The following is a 23,260-nucleotide window of genomic DNA, read 5'->3' as shown; positions in this document are numbered from 1 at the left end:
CAGTAAATAGCCTACTTATATTGCATTGTATTACTGATGTTAAAAGTATTATTTTTAAAAACACAAACATTTACCATACAGAAGAATTTAATAAACCTACTTTGGCATATATCATCATTTGTTAAGAGGTTGAGATTCTCAAATAACAAAGTGGCTTAAGCCTCCCTTACCTTGCAAAAGTTCTGCCACAGAGTAAAGAAGTTCATTGACTATATGGTATGAAATAAAATATAGTTTTATTGTGATAGTAAATCTGTATTTAATAGTGATGATAGTGGTAAAATATCACCTTTACTGATATTGTACCAAGCACCATAAAAGTACTTTCAAAAACACTGCCTCATTGAATCCTCTCAACAATTGTATGACATCAGTACCACTATTCATTTCATTTCACACATGAGGAAACAGAGGCTCAGAGAAGTTCAATAACTTCCTCGGGCAGGTGGCCCAGCGTTTGAACCTCGGTGGTCAAACTCCAGTGCTCCTCTCTAGAGCACTCTCATGTATGGCACAGATTCATGGCCCAGACTGCTTTCATTGGCGTGTTTTGTTTTTTTTTTTTTTTTTTTGTATTCTATTTACTATTCCAGATTAATTTTATGCTTTAAATACATGCTTCTGAAACCAACTTTTTGTTCCATGAGGTTGTTGTTTTAAGTGTCTTTAAAACTAAGCAGGTCTTTACTTTTCCTCTGAGGCACATCTCTCAACTCCAGATGAGGCTGTCCCATGTGCCCTGGCGTGTGGCATAGCTCCTCATGGCTCCTTCCAGCTAACAGTGAGCCCAGCTAACTCTAACTCCATTTCTCTCTCTCAAGCCCTGTCCCAAGTATCTTCCCAAGCTGATTGCAGCCGCCTCAGGCCAGTGCCTCCAGCAAGGTCCTCTGGTTTATCACCCCTGTGCCTCTAGGTCTGGGTGTGCTGGAACCTACAGGCGTCTGCATCCCCGCTTATCCCCATGGCTGTGGTTACAAAGGGCCTCTTTTAAATGCAGACAGCCAGTCAGCCAACTCGAAATTTATACCAGAAATCTATTACCTAATTTTTAAACAAAATGACATGAAATCAGACTTGAAGATATCAAAAACATGTCTAGTTTCTGATTTAAGCAAGAAAATCCACATTGTTATTGCTTCCACCACAGAATAATTTACTGCAACAGGAGTTCTGGATCTTATGCCAAAAATGAGGTCCTCTAACCAATGTCAAGGCCAATTATCTTGTGGTAGATCCCACAACAAAAGCAGACTATTGTGATTAGAGTCAGAAGCACCACCCAGAGAAGCTGGAAAGCTTCTGGGGATTTCTTAAGGTTGGTTTTTATTTTTTCTCCCCATATGTCTGCTTAAATAAACTACCAGAAACATTGTGTGTGGGCACTGAACATCTAAGATTAGTTTGCGAGACAAGGAGAGGGGCGACCAGGTTTGTTTTGAGCTGTTGAGCAGGAGCCAGGCTGCAAGACCCTGCGCACGTGCAAGTGTGTGTGTGTGTGTGTGTGTGTGTGTGTGTGTGTGTGTGTGAGAGAGAGAGAGAGAGAGAGAGAGAGAGAGAGAGAGAGAGAGACACTGCAGAGATCACCACAGCCTAGTCCCTGGATAGGTCTTGATCTCCTTCCTTCCCCAATCTCCTTCCCAAACACACGGTCAGTAGCCATCCTGTGGTTTCCCAGTGGGAGGGGAAAGCCCAGGTGGCCACATTCAGGGACACTCACCCCACGGTAAAGAACTGCCTCATCTCCTGTCTCCGAGACCTCATCAGTTGCTTATATTCCCCGATCCGGAGCTTTTTGCCATCAACAATGCAGGTGCGTTTCGGTCGAGGTTTGTATTTATAGTTCGGGTACTTCTCTAAGTGGATCTTGCTTAGCCGGGCCTGCTCTTCATAGTAAGGTTGCTTCTCTTGGTTGGACATGGATTTCCAGCGAGACCCTAAACAAAAACAGCCGTTAAGTACCCAAGTGGTCAAGGCAACATATTCATGGAAACTACTGGGTATACCTTCCCACCGCTTTACTCACCTCTGGCTCTGGGTAGCTGCTACCACCGCATCCCACTGAGCCTCCCCAGCAGTCTTGTATAGACCATAGAGCAAAGAATAATTTTGTATATGGCAACATTTATTACATTACTTCTTTCAGTGACTTAAAGCTGGTGCTACAAAAAGTATATTATTTTAAAACATGTCTCTGCTGCTTAAAGATCGCCTCCTACACCAATGTCCTTCCCCCATCTACTGGTCGTCTATCTCTCTCAAAGGGTGAAAAACTGAAACTTCCAAAGCATACTCTCAAGGCTGACAGGATTCTCAGAAAAAGCTCTCCCGCTTTCAGAGATTCAAACGTCTGTCAACTTGTCCAGGCATCTTTAGGGAAGCTACTTACTGAGAAGGTGTCGGCGGATGTTGGTATCCTTCCATATATAAAAACCCACTGTGCGCACTGTCTCCCCTGGCCTAGGGTAATTAAAAAGCCTAAACTCTACTTAAGTTCTAGCTTTCGAACCGGAAGGTACAGTTGGAATGATATATACCATTTTCAAGTACTACAAATGTTCATTCAGAGCTGTACCAATGACAGCACAAAAATTTTTAATGTGGTTTATAGAGGAAGAAGGAAAAGTATTCACTTCTCTAATATTGTTTATAAAGAATTACCTAAACACTTGACGAAGAAGGGATGTGTTTTTTTACATGTATCAAATTGCATTTTTGTGTGTCGCTGGTGAATAAAGCGGTAACAGCTGTGCTGACTGGATGTTAGCTAATCTTCAGTGGAGATTTTTCATACATAAACAAATGGAAAGTCGTACAAATCTTCTCTATAGCCAGCAGTATCCTGGTCTGCTTTAATAGCACATCCATCCCTGTTCTTTCCTGATTGTTGTGCAAAAGTTGTGTAGAAAGTCTACACAGACAGACTTCTCCGTGTTCTGCTGACTCCCAGTAGCTTAAAGCCCCAGTTAACAGAGGATTCTTGGCACTCTTGAAATGCTTGTGCTTCAAAGTTTACATTTTAATGAATACACTTACTATATTCTTAATAATTTTTTTTCACAGGATGCACACCAAGAATATAGATTCCCTACAGTTGCCAAGATGGAAACAGAGAGTTTCTATGCCCATCTGAGAGCTTACTCATGCTGCTACTAAAATGGCAAAAGAAGAAGAAAAAGAAGAAGAAGAAGAAGAAGAAGAAGAAGAAGGAGGAGGAGGAGGAGGAGGAGGAGGAGAAGAAGAAGAAAAGAAAATTTCAAAATTAGGTCTCAAATTCCAGGACAGAGAAACTGATTTTCTTTTAAATGTCTATTAATTAGAAAAACAAAATTAACATGTCCATCAGGAACCTTTTGGTTTCAAAGGTACTTAAATTCAAAAGAATAATACTATCCCTGTGTATATCTCAGAAACTCTAAAAATAAAACCCTACCTCATTGTAGTGACATTTGGCATCCATCTTGAAATTCAAATATCTCAAGGAATAAAAGGGAAAAACTTACTTTTTAACATTTCACCACTATTTGATCTTATGTGTGTTTTAAATTTTCTTAGAGGTTACTGCCTCACAATGTCTCAGAATCAAGTTAAACTATTTATACAGTGACAAAACGTGTATTTGTGTATGTCCAGATCACTGATATTTACTAAGGTTAAATATTTATTGCTTTTGAACAAAACATTTAAAAAATGAAAACCACAGTTTAAGTCTGTAATGTTTTTCAGCTTCTTAAACGGCTCCCTTTGAGATTTTGTCACATCATGACAGCTTAAATAGAACAGTGCCTTCTGTGTTTTTTCTTTTTAAAGAGGAAACATGTTGACTGTAATGCTACATGTTGAATAAAATATGTTCAATATGTTGAACACAATAATTCCAAACTGTATAATCTGCACTAGCAAGCTTTACACTAATAGAACGAGGTTTGAGTTTAATCCTGAGAAACGGGAGAATCACTCTGGCAATTTACCACAAAACGGGCCTCTGCCCTGTGGTCTATGTGTTCAACTCACTGCTATGAAATTTGAACTCGTCATATCTTATTAAAGTAAATGTAGTTTCATTTTACAAGTTTTAAAGTTATCATTAGAGGCACTGTTCAACACTCCATGAATTTCACACTATTTTGGGGCTACCCTAGTTCCTGACGAGTCCTTTCCGAAGGATATATGAACCCAAGAACAGTAAAGCAGAAAACTGTAGGATCTGTGAATGTTTCCAAGGTTTCGGAGCAACTTAGGGATTTAAGAAGACTGAATAAGAAAAGGAGATAAGGCTTGTCTCCACGAATCCGGTTTAGCAGTACCTTTCACAGTTGCCAAATTCACAGTATTAACACACTATAAATAGTTTTGTCTCTAAAATAAGTTTTTTAGTCAGTCCTTCCCTGGCACCTCGTGGATATATAACCCTTAAACCTAAATGCCACACTGAAGGGTGGGGGACACAGAGATGGTGACGAAGTCTCTTGTGGCAGCTTGCTGAGCTACATCTAACCTCTGCAAACCACGGTCTCCCTTAGGTGTCAAGTTATGCCCCTGTTTTCCACTCTGGGGGGCACTCGCAGGGTAGGAGGTCAGCATCAGCGACTGCACTCACCTAAAATTTTGCTAATGTTGGAGTTATGCATGTCGGGGAAGGCCTGAAGGATTTTCCTCCTCTCATCCTTCGCCCAAACCATGAAAGCATTCATTGGTCGCTTGATGTGTGGCTCGCTGCTGGCCCGGCTGCGGGCATCCCTGTAGACTCGTGCTTCAGCCACAGTGGCGCCTCCTGTTGGCCAACAATAATACTGCTGTAGTTTAGCTGCAGAGCCATTCATTGCTTTACTTCCTGTAATGTCAGGGCAGGAAGAACAAGATGGGTGCAAACATTATTATCTGAGTAACGTAACACAGCTTGCCGCCTGGTTCAGCTGTTTTCCCTACGCCCTTCTCTTCGTTTTAAGTGACCTCTTGGAAGAAACAGTTTCAAATGACAATTCTATAGGCCCTTCTGATGGAGGCCTCAAAGACACACTGGGCAGAATTAATTTTGTATGTTTTATGCACCTAGTACATTTTTACTACAGGCACTTGCAGGTGGTGATTGTGCAATGACTGGCATTATTTTATGGTAACCTTTCCTGATGCGAGTCTTCCCTTCAAAAGCAGGCTCTCGCCTATCATTTTAGCCTCATTTGCCAAAAACCGCAGCCACTTCAAACTATCTCTTTACCTCAAATAGAATTCTCTTTCACAATATTATGCCCTCTCCGGCACTCCTCTCGCTGCCTGGAAGCCCCTGCTACCCCTTCACTAGGTCCCACTAAGTCCCACTCATCCTTCAAGACCCAGTCACGTGTGGTGTGCTTCATGAATTAGTAAATTCAATAGAAAATATTAATTGAGCAATTACTATGAGTTAGGCATTATGGCAGCAGTTAGGGATGCAAAGGTAAATAAAAACAATCCCTGCGTTTAAGGAGCGCACAGATCAGAGGGGATACGGGCCCCAGGCAGTTATAATAGTGTGTGATAAATGCTGTAATACTGCAGTATACAGGGTACCAGAAGGGCATCAGACAAGACAGTCAGCAAATGCCTCTTAGGAAAGGTGATGGGTAAGCTCTCTTGTGGAGGATGAATAAAAATTATCGCGTGAATAGGGGGAGGCAGACGGGAAGGGTAATTCAAGCCATTGGAACAGCATTCACAATGACGTTCCCCAGGCTGCGTTCGTTCCTTTTTCTTTTATGCTACATGAAATTACTTGTTTATGTGACTATCTCTCTCTAATCTTTCCACTCCATCCAAAGGAATATGAAACCCCTAAAGTTGGTGTTTCTGTTTTACTCATTCTTGTATCCCCAGGATTTCCCACGTTGTAGATATTCAATAAATATTTATTAAGTAAAAGATTGGTTTTCAACTTATATGCAAACTAGTAGACTCAAAGGCATTTATTTCAAGGGTCCTGATACAGTTGTCTGCTGTTTAAGGGTAGTCCTTTAACATTCCCTTATGAAACTCTATCTGAACCTCTGATATTTTATAGTTTCTGAAGAGATGACTCTAGCTAGTAACATGCTAGATTGAAAGTTCCTTGACAATAAGGCAGGAACTGGCTCTCCTTCAACTGCTGTCTCCCTAGGCTCTGGTGAAGCACTTGGTATATAGAGATTGAATTAGTAAAATATGTTAAATTAGTGAATGAGTAAATGAGTGAATAAATGAATGGACACAGCTCTTGCTTGTTTTCAAGAACGCTGCTAGTGTCACATACTGATACACGCTTCGCAATGTGGCATCTACGACATATCCCCCTATAGATTGAAAACTTCTATAGTTAAACGTAAAGTGGTTCGACTGATGGCCTCAGCCAGGTTTTCTGCTGCATAAACAGGAAAGCCAACTCCCAAAAGTTTAGAAGCAAAATACACATTAAAACCAACATTTCCACTTTCTGGAAAAAGTAAAGCCTTTCAGCTCAGTGGAGTGATTATACAGGAACAACATAACCCAATCAATCTCTGGCCCTTCTACTCTATTTCTAGATACCTTGATTAAGTAGAAATTTGTTTGTGTCAGAGCTAGTAATAAATTAGAACATTAAAGTGCACTATTATTTGACAAATATGATCATCATTTATAGCAAACAAAAGACAGGATAAAGGGGCCCCGACTGGCTAATATTATCAATTCTTTTCTAAACATGAAAGAGGGCAGAGGGGCCACTTTGCGAAGACCATGCAAAAATAATATATTTTGTAAACAGCCCTTCTTTTAGGCCTACTAGACAGAATGATCCCTTACATGAAACGTCTCGGATCCCAAGATGCATAACTAATCTGCTACCTTTTTGCCACCATACCCACAGTACATTAATTTCATTTAAAATGCACTGACCATACAGGATAAATTGATTTCACTTTATATGGGTTTGACAGCCATGTTTATTGTGCAGTGAAATGTAGTGTAGCTTCCAGCTGACAATATCCATCAACACAGGGCAATATGCTGACTGCTGGGCCAGATGAAGGCATACATTACTCTGGAAGTGAAACACTCATTCAGATACGACAGTGTCTTCTCCTGAGGATCACCATGGTAATTTATGATGCCCTCAGTGCCATTACTTTACAACTGACATGGATTCAGCAATTTATATACTTGCATGCATGCACATAAAAGGAGACAGGCTTGTGGAGAATGTCAGAGGCAAAAACATTTCAATAGTATTCTAAGGTAACTACTATGCCACAGGTGATTAACATTTGAGATTTGCTTTTACCGTCATAGCTTTCTCTCTACCTCTAGCAAAACCAAATAGTCAGCTTCCATTTATTTGTTCATTTGAAAGATGTATTTCATTGTGAGTGGCAAGTTTTACTCTCCTACGGACTGATGGAAATCATGGTGGCTTTTCAGACTCGGCTCTTAGTAGATCCTCTACTCCATACCAGTTGATTCTCTCAGACATGCCATACATATGCCCAATCTCTCTCCCTCTCATTCTGTACCTCAGTCTTAACAAACACTTCCTATTCTCCTTTCAAGGAACAGAGCTCAGGTCTCACCCCACCAACTACCCTACATCAACCTTGCCCCTTTCTCCCATAGTGCATGTTGTCTACATGACATTGAATTAATTTACAGAGCAGATATCTAGGACTCACCATAAATGCTCCCATAAATTGAGAAATTCAAGCATAGTACAAAGTATAAAAATGTGAGTTAAGAGACAGAAAATAGAAAATGCATCTCTTTTATCTTGCCTCCTCTCCTCTCTTCCAAGGAAAGTCAAGTAAAAATGAATGAGGACATAGAGATGAATGAGCTAAATTAGGAATGTTATAGCAATGAACCAAGATTTGAGTAGAGACTTATCCAGGGAGACCAAGGTTTGAAACCACTTTTATACTGGACTGGTATGTGATCAGAGTCAGAATTGTAAGAACGTATTAAGAGGGCACAAAACCAAAAGAATATTTAGAAAGTGCTCCTTAACTTACCTAAACTTTGCTTCATAAGACAAAATGATTAGGGAATTATTGTGGCAGCAGTAGAAATACATATGACTGGATATGTGTGTATAAAGTCCAAAATTTTAAAATGAAGATTGTATATTATATAAACCTTTTTAAACACATGAGGAAGATTCTATAGGATACTATAGAATTGTTTTCAAAAGGTGTGCAATTATTAGTCTGAACATTTGAAGCCTAAAATCCACTTTCTGTTATCATTAAAATCTACATATCAAGTGTAACTTCATACTGCTTCATTCATTTTTGAAAATAACACCAAGCTAAAAAAAAAAAAAAAAAAAAAGCACTTCATTCTAAAATAGCCAATACTAGGGCACCTGGGTGGTTCAGTTGGCTAAGCATCAGCTCTTGATTTGGGCTCGGGTCACAATTTCACAGTTTGTGAGATTGAGCCCTGTGTCAGGCTCTATGCTGTGTGAGCCTGCTTAGGATTCTCTTTCTCCCTTTCTCTCTGCCCCTCCCCCGCCGCACTCCCTCCCCCCCCCTCAGTAAACAAACAAACAAACAAACTTCAAAAATAAATAAATAAGCGGTGCCTGGGTGGCTCAGTCTGTTTGGTGTCCGACTTCAGATCAGGTGATGATCTCCCAGTTTATGAGTTCGAGCCCCATGTCTGGCTCTGTGCTGACAGCTCAGAGCCTGCAGCCTGCTTCAGATTCTGTCTCCCTCTCTCTGTCCCTCCCCCATTTGCACTCTGTCTCTCTCTCTCATAAAAATAAATAAACATAAATAAATAAATAAATAAATAAATAAATAGTCAGTGCTCTCCGTCAGAATCCAGAATGGTCCTAGGGAATGTCTCACAATTCTATGATGGAGTGCCTTTTACTTTTAAGAGGAGAGGAATCATTTGTGAGTTCAATGTTCATGATACATCTCCTCATGAAAAGCAGTTAGAGAAAGCCTAGACCAAAAGCTATGTACCTAGAGACTACTACTTTCAGGCCGACCTAAGTGTCTTTAATTAAAAGCAATAGAAATCATAAATGACAGTTACTGAAAGGCCAGGAGGTCAATAACACCACACTAGGCACCACGGGAAAGAACTGTTCCCTGTACACCAGGAATTCCTGCTCTCTTCAACTTCCCCAGGGGGCTTGGTTTGATTAATTCATCCTTTGTCTCCCATATCATAGTTCAGTAAAGGCAAACTTTCAGTTAGACAAAGAAAGATAGTCTATGGGTAGAAAACAGAAATTGCCAAGGCAAAGACCTCCTTAGGAATCTGTGATTTAAATGATTTAAAATGAAGACAGAAAGTTGAGTTTTTCCAGGTGGGCTGGAAAGAAGGCCAGTGTAACCATCATAGCCTATGGCAATGGTCCTGAACTAATCCTAGAGAGGCCCCCTTCCTGGGTAAATTCCAAGGGTTAAGTGAGTGAATGAGTAAGTGGTAAGTGTTTGGTATGTGTGTTCTTCCCTACAGAAGAACTTTGGCTAATTCTATAATGTGCCTAGTAATCATTTATTTATGCATTAATTCAGCAAACACTTCTGACAAATTTCAGATAGACCCAACATTGTGATTGGGTATACAAAGAATGATAACACATGTGCCTTTTTTTAAAGGGATTTGGTCCAGTGAGGGAAATAGACACATAAATAGAAAATTACAAAACAGTAGAAGTGCCAACAAAGGTAATTTAAAAGTACTATGAAAGCAGAGGAGAGGGGCTGTTAATGTTGTTGGAAGGAACAGAGATGAATATCAGGGAGGCTTCAGAGATGCAGCGGTGCTTGAGCAGCATCTTAAAGGAAGAGGAAAAATTTACCAGCAGGTATGGGTGCGAAAGTATTCTAGGCTGGAGAATCTGTGTGAATAAAGACACAGAGATACAACAAAATGGTGGTAGAGTTTTAGGGAATAAAAAGAAGCTGACTCTGGCTTGGGCTTAGAGAAGAAAATAGGAGAGCACCAAAAGATGAAATTAGAGAAGTGGAAGACAGATTTCTAGGTACCTTGAATGCCAAGTGAAGAAGTCTTCAAAGTTTTTAAGTGGGGGTAGTGACATGAACAAATATATTCAAGAAGACATCAAAATGGAAATCAAATGAGAAATTACCTCTGAATAATTCTCAATAAGTCTCAATGATTACTAATGAACTGATAATAAACCTATAATTTATAATCTGCAATATGCAATATACAGTAAAAGATTACTAGTTGTACAAAAACACCCCACTAAAATATGACCCAGAGATAATAACAACCAAACAAAACAGAACAAACAAATAAAACCTCAACAGAAGGAGAAACTGAGATGACTCACATAGTGTAATTAACAAACAAGAGCTTTAAAGTAACCATTATAAATATGTTTGAGAACTTAAAAGAAAAGATTGTCATAATGAATACATAGACAGGGTCAGGGGATGCTTCAGCAGGGAAATGAAACTTGAAAGAGAAATGGAAATTCTAGAACTGCAAAATATATTTGAGATGAAAATTCACTGATTGGATTTCACAGAAGTTTGGAGTGCAGATAAAGGGTCAGTGAAGTTGAAAATACAACAAAAGAGGGGTGCCTGGGTGGCTCAGTCGGTTAAGCTTCCGATTTCAGCTCAGGTCATGATCTTGCAGTTTGTGAGTTTGAGCCCCACGTTGGGCTCTGAGCTGACAGCTCAGAGCCTGGAGCCTGCTTTGGATTCTGTGTCTCCCTCCCTCTCTGCCTATCCCCTGCTCACATTCTGTCTCTATCTCTCTCAAAAATAAACAAACATTAAAAAAAAAAAAGAAAAAACATCAAAAGAAATTATTTAGTCTCAAAATCAAAAAGAATAAAAAAGCCAAAAACATAAACAGAGACTCAGCAATATGTAGAACAACACTAAGAGTCCTAGAATATGTGTAACTGAAGTTCCAGGTAGAAGAGAGAGAGAATCATGACTGAAAAATATCTGAAGAAACACTGGTTGAAAATTAACTGAATTTGGTGAGAATCATCAACTTACAGGTTCAAGATATTCAGGTAAATGCAGTTAGAATAAATACAAAGAAAACCATACCTAGACACTAGTCAAACTGCTGAAAACCAAAGACAAAGGGAAAATTTCAGAGAAACAGGGCACATTACATACAAAGTAACAATAATATAAATAATCACTAATCATTCATAAGAAACAATGAAGGCTAGAAGACTAAAGAACATCTTTAGAATGCTGAAATTAAATAAATCAATTCAGAGATGGCTCAAATTCAGAACATATTCTCCAAAGACAAATGTGAAATATATTTTCAGATAAATAAAAGCTGAAAAAATGTATTACTTGCAGACTCATACCAAAAGAGGTATTCAAAAAAATCATTCAAGGTGAAGAGAAATAATTTCTGACAGAAACTTAGATATTCATGAAGAAAGGAAGAGCATCAACAATGATAAATGTGACTAAAAAAACAAAAACAAAAAAATCCCTCTTTGTTTCCTCTCTGGATTTCATTAATAAACAGCTGATTTTGTATTTGTTTTTAAAAGACAAGGGGGGCGCCTGGGTGGCGCAGTCGGTTAAGCGTCCGACTTCAGCCAGGTCACGATCTCGCGGTCCGTGAGTTCGAGCCCCGCGTCGGGCTCTGGGCTGATGGCTCAGAGCCTGGAGCCTGTTTCCGATTCTGTGTCTCCCTCTCTCTCTGCCCCTCCCCTGTTCATGCTCTGTCTCTCTCTATCCCAAAAATAAATAAACGTTGAAAAAAAAAATTAAAAAAAAAAAAAAAAAGACAAGGAACTATTTAATATAAAATATAATACTGTACTGTGGGACTTATAAGAAGTAAAACATGAGAACGATGGCACATTAGCACAAAGGATAAGGTACTAACTGGTATTAAGTTGTTAACGGTTTATTTTATAAAAAGTGGTATAATGTTAACTGTAAGAAGACTCAAAGATTCATAGTAAATCACTAGAAACAACAAGCAAACAAAATACAAAAAGGCATAGCTAACATGCCAGTAGAATAATTCAAATGGAAGACTGAAAAAGGACTGAAAAGGAGACAGTAAAATGATCAGTGGTTGCCATGGGTCAGGGAAGGAGTGATGAACAGACAAGACACAGAGGATTTTTAGCACGGCGAAAATACTCTGTATGATTCCTAATGATGGATATATGTTACCATACCTTTGTCCAAATCCATAGAATGTACAATACTTAGAGTAAACACTAAGGTAAACTATGAACTTTGGGTCATTATGATATGTCAAGATAGGTTCATCCATTGCAACAAATGTACCACTCTGGTGGGGTATGTTGACAACAGGAAAGGCCATGCATGTGAGGGGGAAAGGGCAATCCCTGTATCTTTCCCTCAAATTTACTGTGAATCTTACTGCTCTAGAGAAATAAAACTGTAATAATAATAATAATAATAATAACAATAACAAAAACAGAAGAAAAAATAGCAAATTGTAAGACTTAAGCCCATCAAATTCAATAATGACCTTAAATATAAACAAATTAAATAATTCAAATAAAATCACAGATTCAGCATGGATAGAGTTAAAATCAATGAAATACAAAACAGATACAATAAAGACAATTTACAAAGCCAAGGATTAATCATTCAAAAAGATCAATAAAATTGATAAACCCCTAGTAAGACTGATCAACGAAGAGAGAAAACAAAAATACCAGTATTTGGATTGAAAGAGGGAATTTTACTATAGATATTACTCACATTAAGAGAATAATAAAAGACTGTTGTAAATAACTTAATTCCAATAAACTTAAAAACAGATAAAATGAATAAATTTCTTGAAAGACACACACTACTAAAATTTACTCAAGAACAAATAGAAAACCTAAATACTAGTATAGCTAATAAAGAAACTATATTTATAACCAACAACCTTCTCATGAAGAAAAATTCAGTCCCAAATGGTTTCACTGCTAACTCTTTCAAACACTTAAAGAAAAATTAAAATAATTTTATACAAAATAGGATAAGCAGAGTTGGAAAGAGTGGCCCCAAATTTATTTTATGAGGTGGCATCATACCCTGACAAAGATTTGAACATAAATGCAAAAATTCTTAATAAAATATTAGCAAATTAAATCCAGCAATATGTAAAAGAGATAATAAATCATGATTAAGTAGAATTTATCTCAGGAATATAACATTAACTTAACTTGTGAAATCAGGCAATGTAATTCACTATATAACAAAACAAAGGGAAAAAACATGATCATCACAATAGATTCAGAAACTGGTTTTAACAAAATTCAATACCCACTCATGTTAAAAGCTCACAGGAAACTAGTAATAGAAGGGAACCTCCTCAGTGTGATAAGGGGCACTTAAAAAGAGCCTGTAGGGCATCATACTTATTCCCCTAAGAGTGAAGAACAAGGCAAGGGATGTCTACTCTTACCATCACTTATCAACACACTTCTGCAGGTAAAGAAATAGAAAGCATCAGATTGGAAAAGAATACGTAATGCTATTTGTATTCATAGATAATATAATTGTTTACATAGAAAATCCTAAGGAACCTGCAAGATAATTACTAAAACTAATAAGTGAATTTAGCAATACTGCATTATACAATATAAAAGTACAGAAATCAATTGTATTCCTATATACTAGCAGCAGACAACTAGAAAATCATTTTTTTAGGTTTTCATTCATAATAGCATCAGAAAATAAAACACTTACAAACAGATAGAACCAAAAAAGTATGCAAGACCTCTACACTAAAAACAATACATTTTTGAGTTAAAGAAGACCTAAATAAATGGAGGAATACACCATGTTCGTAGATCAAAAGAGTCCAAATTGTTAAGATATTAATTCTTTCCAAATTTATCTACGTATTCAACCCATACTCAATAAAAAATCTCTGAAAGACAATTTCTTTTAGAAATTGACAACTTGATTTTATTATTTTTTTTAAAAAAATTTTTTTTTCAACGTTTTTATTTATTTATGGGACAGACAGAGACAGAGCATGAACGGGGGAGGAGCAGAGACAGAGGGAGACACAGAATCGGAAACAGGCTGCAGGCTCCAAGCCATCAGCCCAGAGCCTGACGCGGGGCTCGAACTCCCGGACCGCGAGATCGTGACCTGGCTGAAGTCGGACGCTTAACCGACTGCGCCACCCAGACGCCCCTGACAACTTGATTTTAAAATTTACATAAAAAATAAAGCAGTAAGAACAGCCAAAACAAACTTGAAAAAGTTGGAGGATTCACACTACTCAATTTCAAGATTTACAGTACAAATACTTTGTAACATTTGTAAAAAACAAAACAAAACAAAACAAAAAAAAAAACAACTAGACTTAAAAAGACAGCATGACATAGGCAAATCGACCACTAGAACAGAATTTGAGAGTCCAGAGTTAAACCTGCACATATATGGTCAATTTTCAATAAAGACTTGGGCTGTTAAAGTGGGAAATGATAGTCTTTTCAACAAGTAGTACTAAAACAAGTGGATAAATATGTGGAAAAAAGTGAGCCTTGACCTCTTATCACATACTACTCCCAACAATTAATTTGAGATGAATCATAACAAACCACACGCAAAAACTCAATGAATACATAAGAGAATATTTTGGTAACATTGGAATAAGCAAAGATTCTTAGATATAGCATATAAAGCACTATATATATATATATATATATATATATATATATATATATATATATATATATATATATGAAAAATGATAAGATTAACTTTACCAAATTAAGACTCTGCTCATCACAAGTCATTGTTAAAAAATGAAATGTCAAAGCCCAGACTGGGAAGAAATATTCAGAATACACATATCTGACAAGAACTTATATCAAGAATAGATGAAGAACTACAGAAAAATATCAATCTAATTTTAAAAATGGCAAAAGACATGAGCACTTTACAAAAGATATAGTTATCTTTTGATAACAATGAACACATGAGAAGGTATTCCATATCATTAGTCATCAGGAAAATACAAATGAAAGTCACAGTGGATACCGCTTTCTACACACTGGAATGGCTTACAACACTAAACATTGGCAAGAATATGGAGCAACTGGAACTCTTAATATATTGGTGGTGAATGTGTCAAATGGTGTAACCATTTTGGAAATGGCTTGGCAGTTTCTTATAAGGTAAAATATATACTTACCAGTGACTCAGGATTTCCACTCGTAGGTACTTACCCAAAACAAATAAAAACTTTGTCCAGAAATAGATTTTTGCAAGAATATCATAGCAGTTTTATTCATAATAACCAAATAATGAAAATAACTGGAGAGTGGACAAATTGTAGTATTTTCATGCAAAGGGACATTATTCAAAATAAAATTGTTTTAACACTTAGTTTTTTAAAAAAGCAAAAACAAAGAACCAAAATAAAGTAGAAAACCAAAGAAACAAAAGTGATTTTCCCTGAAGGTTTTTTTTTTTCCTCTGTGGACCTAGCATACTCTGGCCATTGTGAACTCAAAAAGTTGGTCTCCTTGACTAAAATAATGATGATGATAATGATGATAAATATATATGTATATATGTATATATATTCAGTAGGGCAAAAAGCATCTTGGTAAAAAGCAACATAAATATATACCATTGGGTTGCTTGATAATCACAGTATTTTAGGCTACTTCAGTCTATCAACAGTATAGTTGATTTTCACATGTGGGATTCTGGAAAGAGTTACATGATACAGTTAATAGTCCCTTATTTGGGTTAATAGAAATAATGGTAATGAGTGCATCAGAAACAAAAATATAGAAGATGAAGGAATTTTAGAAGGGGGCTTGAAAAATTAGGAAAGATGGAGGGTATTAATTTCATCATGTTTATCCCATCAGATCTTACTATTGTAGAAATCCAACTCACTGTGCTATAGGAATGGCTGACAACTGTCTGTCTATGATTATGGAAGTTCCGCTAACTTCACATTCCTGCTTATTGCCAGAAAGTGAATTTACTTTCATCATATGAAGGCTGCTTGGAATTCAGATTTGATTTCTTCTTACAAAAACAAAACAAAATAAAACACAAAACAATTTTACTATCCTAGTGGTTTACTTGGCAGGAAAATACATTCCATGGCTGAACAAGAGTCTTAATCATTAGGGTGATGTGTTCATCTTCTGAGAAGGGATGCCAGGGGTAAAGACTATGGTTTGTTCTTTGTGTCTTTTATACAAGATTAGCTGGATAGGTTAGCAAAGAAACCTATTGATGGGTGCCATGATTTGAAGAAGGCAAATACAAAATATGGATGCATAGGTCTTCTGAGCTAGAGCCTGGTATAAAAATAGGAACCAGTGGCACAAGAACAAAAGATAAATTACCTGTGGTACTTTGATTAAGGTGTTAATTCTTCATTTGTTCAATGTGGGGGAAGTCCATAGGTAAATTTTCATTTCCTTGATTTCATCTTAAAGTTCCTTAATCCCACTAAAAACAACTACCTTACTTAAGTTGAATCTAAAGTTCAACTATTGAACTTTATAGCAAGTAATTCACTGAATAAACTAGATAGATAAGTAGATGATAGATAGATGACAAATGGATAGATAGATAGATAGATAGACAGATAGGAATAGTATACACATAATGAAAAAATTCCATTGGGAATTTGGGAAACAGACATTTCACTAGACTAAACTGGAGGTCAGTTTCCAGGACAGACATACCATGTGTTTTAAGTAGTTTTACATACAATAATATTTACAAAGTGCTTTCAGTAAATACATTATCTGAATTCTCCTCACAATGGTTTGAAATCGATAGGAGGGTAGATATATTTGCCTCACTTGACAGATGAGCAAACCAAGGCTCAGAGAGGTTGTGCTACCTTCCTCTGTAATAACCAGTTAACGATATACTGCTAATAAGAAGTGGAGCCAGATCTAGAACTTAGGCCGTCTGACTTTCAGTCGAGTTCACTTCCCCTACCCGAAAGCTACCCCAGTCACTGATTATTTCAGTGATCTGAAATAACCGAATGTCAAAGCCCACCATTCCCTGGCAGGAACATTATTTTCCCCCTGTAAGGATGCCATTTCTCTGCCACAGCTAAGCACGTTAGAGGAGTCCATTACCAGTTATGAAGTTCATGCCACTGTCTAATTGGTCTCTGAAATACTGCCCCACCAAAGATGCAAAGAAAGCACGAAGGACTGAAATTATAGCAGGAGTTAAAATGATGCTGTATTAATACATTCCTTAGTTGCGGGATTATGAGCAAGTGTTATTGTGGAGAAGGCTTCTATTTTTTTCCTATTGGAAACTCCATTCTCTTTAAAAGATCAACAAGAAGAACCAAAAGGGAATTCCCTAAGGTCAGCTCTGAGGAAACATAAACCTCTAATTCAATAACTCTGCTACTGCTCTGAAAAAAGGCTTTATTATTGCAACATCCATATGGAGCCAATTGGACATTAATGACTAATCAATCCCTCCCCTTTCTATTCTACTTAAAGTGTCACAAACCATGTTTAGATTAGCCCATTTCCTGCTTAGGATTGCTCAAGATGTCTTTTGTTCTTTCAGGACCAGCCTGATGGAGGCAGCTTAAACAAACACACGACCAGAGTGGCGCAGGAGTTATAAAGTGCCATATGTGAATGAACAAAGGGGCTATACTAAAGCCTTTTGTGGTATTTGTTAATGTTTTTCATCTGAGCTTAAAAAGGCTTAATGACTTTGTGGTGAGCTGATGCATGTGGCTCGTGGCTTTGCAAAATGAAGGAAATTCTAACCAATGATATACCAGTCTGTATTTTCAAGAGTCTCTTGCTTTCAGTTTGGTGCCCGTGTTTACTTTTTGTTTTTTTTTTTTTTTTAATTCTCAAGTTATATTTGCTTTACACAGATAGCTAAACAGAGCCCTTTATCTTGTTTCAACTGTAGGATCCAAGGGCAACTGGGATAACTTATGTGATTCTTTCTTTTTAATGACTTGAAAGTAGCAGAGAACATCAAATATTCTACTTATTATCTGTTTGCTATTTGTATGCACAGGAGGACAGCTTACAAGCTGTTGAGCCCAGGCAAAAAGACATCATTTAAGTCTGAACCAGAGACCACTGTGGATGAAATAAGACAATAATAGGTTCTGGCTTCCTAAGTTTTCAGGAGCACCAGGCTCAGATTCAAGTAGATTCCCTTGGAGAATACAGAAGCTGGTAAAAAGCTGGTAGACTAAATAATTCATGTTGCTCAGTGGCTTCTGGCTTCATCCAACTCAATATACTACCATAGACTCTACATGAAATTAAGGAGCACAAACCAAGATGAAGCAAATCTCAGAATTAGTTAACAAAGATACTACTAAATCCATCCTCTTGTTTCCATCCTTATTACTCATCGATTGCCTTGGCCTCACTGTCTCTGCTGGACTGTTAGAAATACTAGCCTTCTAACTGATGTGCTTACTTCCAGATTTGAGTCTCCAGTCCCTACTTACATACTTCTTCCTAATTTCAGCCAGAGTATACCATCACAAATGCAATTCTGACCAGACTACTCTATATGTAAAAGTTTTCAATGGTTCCCCGATGCCCAAAAGATGAAGTCCTAGGCTCTCCCTGACCTGGTCCTCTACCTATGTCTCCAGTCCCATCTTTGGCTTCTCCACTTAAAACTTTGTTTGATTTATAATATTGAACTACTTTTAGTTATCCATACCCCATGTTGTTTCATACTAAGCATTCAGTCTTTTCTTTTCCTAGAATTTTCTGTCCACCTTTAAAATCACTTATTCTCCGACTCAGGACAGGGATGATCTTCTCTAGGCAGTCCTGCCTAGTGTATCAGTTTGGGCTAAGTTTTTTAGGCTCCCATGGCATCCTATGCATACCTTTATTTTAACATTTACCATGTTTTACCCAAATTATCAATTGTGTGTGCCCACCTTCTTCACAAGACTGTGCACCCCAAAAGGGGCAGGGACGCTTCCCCAAGGTCTGGTACACAAGTGGGCATATGGTAAGTACTCAAATGTCACAATGGAGAGAAGTAGACATCTTCAACTGTGAAAATTTTAGAGTGAGACTCAGATGGCTACCTGTTGCATTAGAAACTGATAATTTCTGAAATTGGATTTTGTATAAATCCTACTTTATTTCTTATATTCTGTTAAATACCTTGCCTTACTTGAGCATCTGTAAAATAATAAGGCTTTGAAGGGAAAATATACCCATAGTTGTTTGGGACTCAGAGATCATTGGTTCCGAGCTTAGTTCTTTTATTGACTTGCCCTGTTATACAGTCCTGAAATCCCAGCTTCCTCACTTCCTGGGTAATCTTGAAAGGATGAGTTTTTTTGGAAATATTAAATCTGAAAGCTATTCTAACATCGTAGGGTGTGCATAAATGCATACAACTGAAGCAGGTATTCAAACAGACCTATGATGGGAGCTTCCCTAGATAGCAGAGTCATTAGGAAATAGATGAAACATGCTCATAGAATCAGAGAATTTTAACACAAGAACGATATTAAAGATCATCTAATTCACATTCCTTACTCCACATGAGGAAACTGAGATTTACAGAGGTTAAGTTGTCCAGGTCTCACAGTTAGTAACTGGCAAATATCACAAGAAACTCAGATGCAACTATCTCTTAAGTTTCACACTTGCCATCAGAAGAAATGTCTAAAACGGTCAACTGAATTGCTTCAATAGCATCTAGACTTGGCTTTTAAAACTCCACAAAATTCATTTAATTGGTTTCTCTTCTCCATTTCATTTGTTTCAGGGAATTTTCCTTTTATTAGAATGAGAGATGCAGATACTGGGTGCAGTAGTAACTAAATTTTTTATTAGGTTATTGTATGGAAATCATATTAGAAGGATTTTGGCCACTCAACTCATTTCCATAATCTGCCAAAACTTCTTTGCCCCGAGAATCCGGTGAAAGTATTTGAAAGGTACTTAATATGTGTATGGTTTGAAAGATTTAAAAAACTTTCAAAAGTTTCTATTTCTCGGGGTGCCTGGGTGGCTCAGTTGGTTAAGCATCTGACTCTCGGTCTCAGCTTGGGTCATGATCCCACAGTTCATGGGTTCAAGCCCGGTGTCAGGTTCTGTGCGACAGTGCAAAGCCTGCTTGGGATTCTCTCTCTCTCTTCTTTTCTCTGCCCCTCCCCTGTACTCTTTTTCTCTCTCCTTTTCAAAATAAATAAATAAGCTTAAATAAAAGTTTCTAGTTCTCTTTTTTTTTTCTTCTTTTTAATGAAAACCAACAGGGAAAAGCTACTCCAACAAAAGCAACCAACTCAATCAGCTCATCTTGTAGAAAAATGGGAGTCAGTGTGGCTTAGATCTGGGTTTTAACTCTATATTTGATCTTCCCTAAGTTGGGAAAATTATTTCCTTTCTCTAAAATGGTAATCTCGTCTCCTTACAAAAGAGAGTTAATCATTTCTACTTGGCAGGATCCTTGTAAAGATTAAATGGGAATGTAAAATTTCTTAGCTCAGTGACTGGATCCCAGGAACCACTCACTAAACAGTAGTCGCCCGTAGAAATAGTAGCAGTAATAATGGCAAGAGAGAAGTAATAGAGTCTATTCCAGTACCTAGGACATATCAAGTGCTTTCAACTCATATTTGTTCCCTTTCCAGTCTTTCCCCATACCTGAGTGATGTGTCCTATACTACAAAGTCCTGTCCTTCAGAGTAGTTATAAAACGACCCACAAGTTAGCTAGGGAGTGTAATTTACTACTTAATGGAGTGTCCTCTGCCCCAAAGTTAAAAATATTTAAAACAGTCTCTATGATAAAAAGCTAAAATGTACTGAATATGCATAGGACCTAACCTCAAAAGACCATTTCATATCCCCCAGTTCCCACATGTGGAAACTATAACCTGACTATGCTGCTCAGTCCTAGCCAGAACTTATGGATCAGCTTTTTATAAAGGACTCATCGGAATAACAAAGGATTAGGATTCTTGATCGAGATACTGTAATAAATGAAGGGCAAGGTAGTTTCAGGGACATTTGACAATTGTTTTTCTTTTTCCTCTACTAGTAGTTCTGTAAGTCTGCAACATGGAGTAGACTTTTCCATTTTGTCCTCAGGTATGATTGGCCTTCCCAGTGAAAAGTGAGCTTATATTGAAGCAGCACAAAATGATTTCTCTCCCATGAAATATATATGTAAACCAGTAAACTGCAATTTGTATTTTTAGTATAAATTTAAAATGGTTGAATACATTGCTTATGAAATTATCTCTGGGGCTGAGACTTGGGATATTAAGTTTTAGTTCGGAGTTACTTCTTTACAGCCTACTCCTAAATTTGACAGTCTACAGTATAATGCAAATGTCAATGGATTCTTACACACTTGCTTCCCTCTGGTACCAAGACCCAATATGGGGCATCATGTCTACGGGTAAGTATTCATTGAACAAAAACAACTGAAAAAAACCCTCTCCACTAGTAAGTACAAGAGAGAACAATCTGTTAGACATCCATCAGTCCCATCAGACTAAGTGAAATCATACTTTAATGAGAAATATACCCAGGAAGAAAAGAAGTGTTTTTAATATGACTTGAATGAAAACCCTCCCAACACATACTCAGCTCTCTGATGATGTTATATGAAAAGATGCCCATTGAACATCCGCCCGGAAACGATATTAAACAAAACACAAGAATAAAGAGATTAACAGATTGCCCAGACTAAATGAACTGCTGCTTTTCCATTATTTTTAACTTCTGTAGTCTAAGTCAATCTTGAACAATTAAAGGTTAATGGCTGTTTATTTGGTAGCAAAGTTCAAATTCTTGAGCCTGGCATTCAAGGCCATTCACAATATGGAACCCAGGTATTTCTATAACCTGCTCAATTCCATAAGTATTTACTGAGTATGAATATATGCACGACTTTTGCTGGGCTTGGTAGGGAACACAAGGGTGAGGAAAGTCATTCTTCCCTTCTGGAACTTTGTTATGAATATCTGTATGCTTTACTGTTCCTGCATCTGCTTGGATTATTCCCTCAACTGAAAGTTCTTCCCCTTCTCTTTGCTCATCCAAACCTGGGCTTATCTCTACCTATATTTCTGTCAGGACTCCAACGATCACTGTTTTTCACAGAGCACTGTAGCTTCCTCCTCTAAATAGCACTTTTATTTTTCTGTTTCTCTAATGATGCACTTGAACATGTAACACCTTAGGTTGCTTTGCTTTCTGTGTGTGCTAATATTATAATCCCAACCACATTACTAGCTCTTGGACACTATAGTGAAGTCCATCTTTTAAGAAATCCTTCACTCCGTGCCCATATGTGCTGTACACATAAGAGGTAATCAACAAATTATAACTTAAACATGAAGGTAAAATGGAAGATTGGGGGCCCCCGAACATGGGCAGATCCTGCTTAGAAAGGCCTGGCTATTGGTACCGGCAATTCAGTCTACAAAGAACTATTGCTAAAGAGTACGAAATGACAGGTAGTGGGCACAAGCAAACAGTGTTAGACAAGCAGAGTAAAACGAGACAATGAATATGAAAGAAGGATATATGCAAAAATAAAAATATCTTAAAGAAAAAAGCTAAGAAGTCAATAAGAGAAAATGAGAAAGAGCTAGCTAGGTGGTTATCAACTTTTTGAAATAAATTATAAGCACAATTATCAGAACTTGAAAAAAAGGAAAGGACCAATTGGGGGGTGGGGCGGGGGGAAGTTTGGCAGAAAGAGTTTAAAAAGTATTCCAAATTGGCCTGGTGCTCTTTAAATTCCACCAGCTTAATGTTGGGCTGAATTCAATAGCCTGTAGACAGCAAGTCAAATGTCTCTTGCTGCCAAGAGAAGATGATTCTGGGACAGGTAACCAGACAAGGTCCATATCCGAAGGGCTACATAGTCAGTCCAAACATGACAGAGAGACCTCTATCAGCCAGGGTTTACTCTAATATATGTGAAGTAGACATACATAATACTGAGGAAGCATGGACTGATTTTGCAGTCCCACTGGGACCATACGCTGGCTGCTCTTATCTTGGGTCTAATTTTCATGGAAGATGTTGTTAATCTTTTGTGGCCCAGTTTCTGAGACAAGTTGGGGAAGTCCTTCTGTGTGATTCAGTAATAGCAGAGACAAGCATTTCTTGACTAGGGTGGATGATATTCAATCAGAAAACTAGACTGTGTGTGTGTGTGTGTGAGTGTGTGTGCGTGTGGTGGTGGTGGTGATGGCAGCGGCGTTGGTTATATATATATATATATATATTGCCATCGACACTTCTTTAGAGAAGAAGCCAGGCCAGTGAGAAACCAGCT

General features: G+C 37.6%; 1 protein-coding gene across 30 annotated transcripts in view; it reads right to left on the bottom strand.

Moving 5' to 3' along the window:
* The window catches only part of SOX6 (SRY-box transcription factor 6), a 717,975-nt gene that overhangs the window by 16,367 nt on the left and 678,348 nt on the right, over positions 1 to 23,260 (bottom strand). For 26 of the 30 annotated variants that reach the window (XM_086677891.1, XM_086677876.1, XM_086677881.1 and 23 more), the window contains 2 exons: positions 4,598 to 4,831; positions 1,718 to 1,934 (listed from right to left, as the gene is read on the bottom strand). In XM_086677891.1, the coding sequence (XP_086534017.1) occupies positions 1,718 to 1,934; positions 4,598 to 4,831 (451 nt within the window). The remainder of the gene's footprint in view (positions 1 to 1,717; positions 1,935 to 4,597; positions 4,832 to 23,260) is intronic. The other 4 variants (XM_086677885.1, XM_086677886.1, XM_086677904.1 and 1 more) reach the window with 1 other exon arrangement.

The sequence above is a fragment of the Puma concolor genome, chromosome D1, assembly GCF_028749965.1.
Source record: "Puma concolor isolate L17-30 chromosome D1, mPumCon1.1.hap2, whole genome shotgun sequence".
In the NCBI taxonomy this organism is placed as follows: Eukaryota; Metazoa; Chordata; class Mammalia; order Carnivora; family Felidae; genus Puma; species Puma concolor.
This window is presented reverse-complemented; position numbering and strand designations above follow the sequence as displayed.